We start from the raw sequence: 5,422 nt of genomic DNA, 5'->3' as shown, positions 1-5,422 counted from the left end.
AGGGAAAAAAACGAGGACATGTGATGTTTTAGGATGAATCCAGGGAAAAACGAGGACATGTGATGTTTTAGGATGAAAATGTCAGGAGAGGAAGACGTGATGAGAACAAAGAGAAATGTGATGAAGAAGGTTTGAGTTTCTTAGATTAGATTAGATACAACAAACTTTAAAGCCAATGTGGAAATTTGTCTTCGGGCTTCACTCGCATAAAAACCAGCCATAAAAACACCAAAAGGAGCACCTCCTCCTCAAGATCATCAAGTATCCAAGTACAAAAGGAGCACCTCCTCCTCAAGATCATCAAGTATCCAAGTACAAAAGGAGCACCTCCTCCTCAAGATCATCAAGTATCCAAGTACAAAAGGAGCACCTCCTCCTCAAGATCATCAAGCATCCAAGTACAAAAGGAGCCAAATAGGTTACAGTGTGTTCTCTTTCAGATGTCCTGTAATAATAAAACCTTTCAGAGCCTACAGACCCCCCCTACCCCCACCCATACCCCCTACCCTGGGTGAATATGAATGAGAGTCATCCAAAATGCTGTAATCTTAAATGGCACTGAAGTAACACTGTTATGGAAAGATGATAAATATATATATTTTTTTTAAAATCTTGAATGTAACTTTGTAAAATAGTTTGTCGGTTCGGTTTACATCAGTGATGCAGGATTTGTCACCGCCTCGTCTCTCCTCAGAGACATTACTAAACAACAGCATTACATCTCCGTATGTTCAGCAACAAACTGAGAGAGAGAGAGACAGAGAGAGAATAATTATTTCTGTGTCAGAGAGGTATTGATTAGCTCAAGTCCCAAATGGCACCCTATTCCCTATGTAGTGCACTACATTAGACCAGAGCTGGCACCCTATTCCCTATGTAGTGCACTACATTGGGAGGATGCTGCTATTTGGGCCCCTTGTGTTCATCAGCCCAGCCGATAAAGAACAACGCCAATGGCACGTTCAATAATATCTGAAATGGTCTCTCCTAAATACCAATTTAAGAGCTTTTTAAGTTTATTGTTGGCAGTTATAAGTGTTGTTCAGAGGGGTTTGAGCCTGGACTAATACGGGCTGTAATGGACAACCCTGACCTGCTACAGTAAATACTGCACTTGAAAGACAACCACGTTACAGACATTAAACAAAAAAATGAAGACAGAAATGTAAGCAGGTAGTACAGACGACACCTGAAACCAGACAGGACATTAAATTTAAGACAGTAGTACAGACGACACCTGAAACCAGACAGGACATTACATTTAAGACAGTAGTACAGACGACACCTGAAACCAAGCAGGACATTAAATGTATATATTGTACAAAGGACAGTGGACTGTGCCATTGTAAAGGCAATATGTAGAACTGTAGATATCCAATGCTTAACATCAACCCCCCCCTCCCCCCCCCTCCCTCACCCCACCACCCTCAGACCAGCTAATAACCCCCCCTTCCCCCCTCACCCCACCACCCTCAGACCAGCTAATAACCCCCCCTTCCCCCCTCACCCCACCACCCTCAGACCAGCTAATAACCCCCCCTTCCCCCCCTCACCCCACCCCACCACCCTCAGACCAGCTAATAACCCCCCCTTCCCCCCCTCACCCCACCCCACCACCCTCAGACCAGCTAATAACCCCCCCTTTCCCCCACTCACCCCACCACCCTCAGACCAGCTAATAACCCCCCCTCCCTCACCCCACCACCCTCAGACCAGCTAATAACCCCCCTCCCTCACCACACCACCCTCAGACCAGCTAATAACTCCCCTCCCTCACCCCACCACCCTCAGACCAGCTAATAACTCCCCCCCTTCCCCTCCCTCACCCCACCACCCTCAGACCAGCTAACGAGGAAGAGGGAGGAAGAGAGAGGTAGAGAGGAGAGGGAGTAAGAGAGAGGTAGAAATAAGATAACAAAATTGAAAAATGATTCTATGTGAACCTGATTAGGAAAATATTTCTGAAACGGAATATGTACACATAGAAAGTCCCTAAAGATATGAAAAATGAATCCTGATGTGGCCATTATAGGCTGGTGTCTCCGTAATTGTCTATAGACATACCGTACAAAACCCACAAATATATAAACAATTAAATAATATATCATTTTTTATAAAAATCATGATGTTGAATACTAGCCTAGAAAAGCAGGGTGGAGTGCCAGTCCTGATGAATCCAAATGAAGAACTCAGCCGTCTTTCATAATCGGTGTAGATGTTGCATCAGTTAGCAACAAGCAGTAACAGCCCCAAACAACTCCACGCAAAACATTCAGCAACATTCCCTCTCCACACAGCCCTCTCTCCACACAGCCCCTCTCCACACAGCCCCTCTCCACACAGCCCCTCTCCACACAACCAGGCTCCACACAACCAGGCTCCACACAACCAGGCTCCACACAGCCCCTCTCCACACAACCAGGCTCCACACAACCAGGCTCCACACAGCCCCTCTCCACACACCCAGGCTCCACACAGCCCCTCTAAACACACCCAGGCTCCACACACCCAGGCTCCACACAACCAGGCTCCACACAGCCCCTCTAAACACACCCAGGCTCCACACAGCCCCTCTAAACACAGCCAGGCTCCACACAGCCCCTCTAAACACAGCCAGGCTCCACACAGCCCCTCTAAACACAGCCAGGCTCCACACAGCCAGGCTCCACACAGCCCCTCTAAACACAGCCAGGCTCCACACACCCAGGCTCCACACAGCCAGGCTCCACACAGCCCCTCTAAACACAGCCAGGCTCCACACACCCAGGCTCCACACACCCAGGCTCCACACACCCAGGCTCCACACAGCCCCTCTAAACACACCCAGGCTCCACACAGCCCCTCTAAACACACCCAGGCTCCACACAGCCCCTCTAAACACACCCAGGCTCCACACAGCCCCTCTAAACACACCCAGGCTCCACACAGCCCCTCTAAACACACCCAGGCTCCACACAGCCAGGCTCCACACAGCCCCTCTAAACACAGCCAGGCTCCACACACCCAGGCTCCACACAGCCAGGCTCCACACAACCAGGCTCCACACAGCCAGGCTCCACACAGCCCCTCTAAACACAGCCAGGCTCCACACAGCCCCTCTAAACACACCCAGGCTCCACACACCCAGGCTCAACACAGCCCCTCTAAACACAGCCAGGCTCCACACACCCAGGCTCCACACACCCAGGCTCCACACAGCCAGGCTCCACACAACCAGGCTCCACACAGCCAGGCTCCACACAGCCCCTCTAAACACAGCCAGGCTCCACACAGCCCCTCTAAACACAGCCAGGCTCCACACAGCCCCTCTAAACACACCCAGGCTCCACACACCCAGGCTCCACACAGCCCCTCTAAACACACCCAGGCTCCACACACCCAGGCTCCACACAGCCCCTCTAAACACAGCCAGGCTCCACACACCCATGCTCCACACAGCCAGGCTCCACACAACCAGGCTCCACACAGCCAGGCTCCACAAAGCCCCTCTAAACACAGCCAGGCTCCACACAGCCCCTCTAAACACAGCCAGGCTCCACACACCCAGGCTCCACACAGCCAGGCTCCACACAACCAGGCTCCACACAGCCAGGCTCCACACAGCCCCTCTAAACACACCCAGGCTCCACACAGCCCCTCTAAACACAGCCAGGCTCCACACACCCAGGCTCCACACAGCCAGGCTCCACACAACCAGGCTCCACACAGCCAGGCTCCACACAGCCCCTCTAAACACAGCCAGGCTCCACACAGCCCCTCTAAACACACCCAGGCTCCACACACCCAGGCTCAACACAGCCCCTCTAAACACAGCCAGGCTCCACACACCCAGGCTCCACACAGCCCCTCTAAACACAGCCAGGCTCCACACAGCCCCTCTAAACACAGCCAGGCTCCACACAGCCCCTCTAAACACAGCCAGGCTCCACACAGCCCCTCTAAACACAGCCAGGCTCCACACAGCCCCTCTAAACACACCCAGGCTCCACACACCCAGGCTCCACACAGCCCCTCTAAACACAGCCAGGCTCCACACACCCAGGCTCCACACAGCCCCTCTAAACACACCCAGGCTCCACACAGCCCCTCTAAACACAGCCAGGCTCCACACAGCCCCTCTAAACACAACCAGGCTCCACACAGCCCCTCTCCACACAGCCCCTCTCCACACAGCCCCTCTCCACACAGCCCCTCTCCACACAGCCCCTCTCCACACAGCCCCTCTAAACACACCCAGGCTCCACACAGCCCCTCTCCACACAGCCCATCTAAACACAGCCACTCTAAACACAGCCCCTCTAAACACAGCCCCTCTAAACACAGCCCCTCTCCACACAGCCCCTCTAAACACAACCAGGCTCCACACAGCCCCTCTCCACACAGCCCCTCTAAACACAGCCCCTCTAAACACAGCCCCTCTAAACACAGCCCCTCTAAACACAGCCCCTCTCCACACAGCCCCTCTAAACACAGCCCCTCTCCACACAGCCCCTCTAAACACAGCCCCTCTAAACACAGCCAGGCTCCACACAGCTCTGCAACATATTTACTTTATAATACACTGCTGTTAACCAGGGTCCATTAAAAGTAGTTTACTGTATTGGGACTACAGATCGGCCCTGTTCAGGAGTAGTTTATTGTATTGGGACTACAGATCGGCCCTGTTCAGGAGTAGTTTACTGTATTGGGACTACAGATCGGCCCTGTTCAGGAGTAGTTCACTGTATTGGGACTACAGATCGGCCCTGTTCAGGAGTAGTTCACTGTATTGGGACTACAGATCGGCCCTGTTCAGGAGTAGTTTACTGTATTGGGACTACAGATCGGCCCTGTTCAGGAGTAGTTTACTGTATTGGGACTACAGATCGGCCCTGTTCAGGAGTAGTTTACTGTATTGGGACTACGGATCGGCCCTGTTCAGGAGTAGTTTACTGTATTGGGACTACAGATCGGCCCTGTTCAGGAGTAGTTTATTGTATTGGGACTACAGATCGGCCCTGTTCAGGAGTAGTTTACTGTATTGGGACTACAGATCGGCCCTGTTCAGGAGTAGTTTACTGTATTGGGACTACAGATCGGCCCTGTTCAGGAGTAGTTTACTGTATTGGGACTACAGATCGGCCCTGTTCAGGAGTAGTTTACTGTATTGGGACTACGGATCGGCCCTGTTCAGGAGTAGTTTACTGTATTGGGACTACGGATCGGCCCTGTTCAGGAGTAGTTTACTGTATTGGGACTACAGATCGGCCCTGTTCAGGAGTAGTTTACTGTATTGGGACTACAGATCGGCCCTGTTCAGGAGTAGTTTACTGTATTGGGACTACAGATCGGCCCTGTTCAGGAGTAGTTTACAGTATTGGGACTACGGATCGGCCCTGTTCAGGAGTAGTTTACTGTATTGGGACTACAGATCGGCCCTGTT

At 52.0% G+C, this 5,422-nt stretch overlaps 1 protein-coding gene across 1 annotated transcript; it reads left to right on the top strand.

The window, feature by feature from the left end:
• Positions 1-2,215: 2,215 nt before the first annotated feature.
• Positions 2,216-4,585, top strand: LOC118945987 (extensin-like). The gene has a single exon (XM_036969641.1). The coding sequence runs from the start codon at positions 2,216-2,218 to the stop codon at positions 4,583-4,585; it is 2,370 nt and encodes a 789-aa protein (XP_036825536.1).
• Positions 4,586-5,422: the final 837 nt, after the last annotated feature.

The sequence above is a fragment of the Oncorhynchus mykiss genome, chromosome 31 (genome assembly GCF_013265735.2).
Source record: "Oncorhynchus mykiss isolate Arlee chromosome 31, USDA_OmykA_1.1, whole genome shotgun sequence".
NCBI lineage: Eukaryota > Metazoa > Chordata > Actinopteri > Salmoniformes > Salmonidae > Oncorhynchus > Oncorhynchus mykiss.
This window is presented reverse-complemented; position numbering and strand designations above follow the sequence as displayed.

Excerpts from the sequence above, each read along its gene's own strand:
- LOC118945987 (XM_036969641.1), top strand. The coding sequence starts at position 2,216 with ATGTTGCATCAGTTAGCAACAAGCAGTAACAGCCCCAAACAACTCCAC.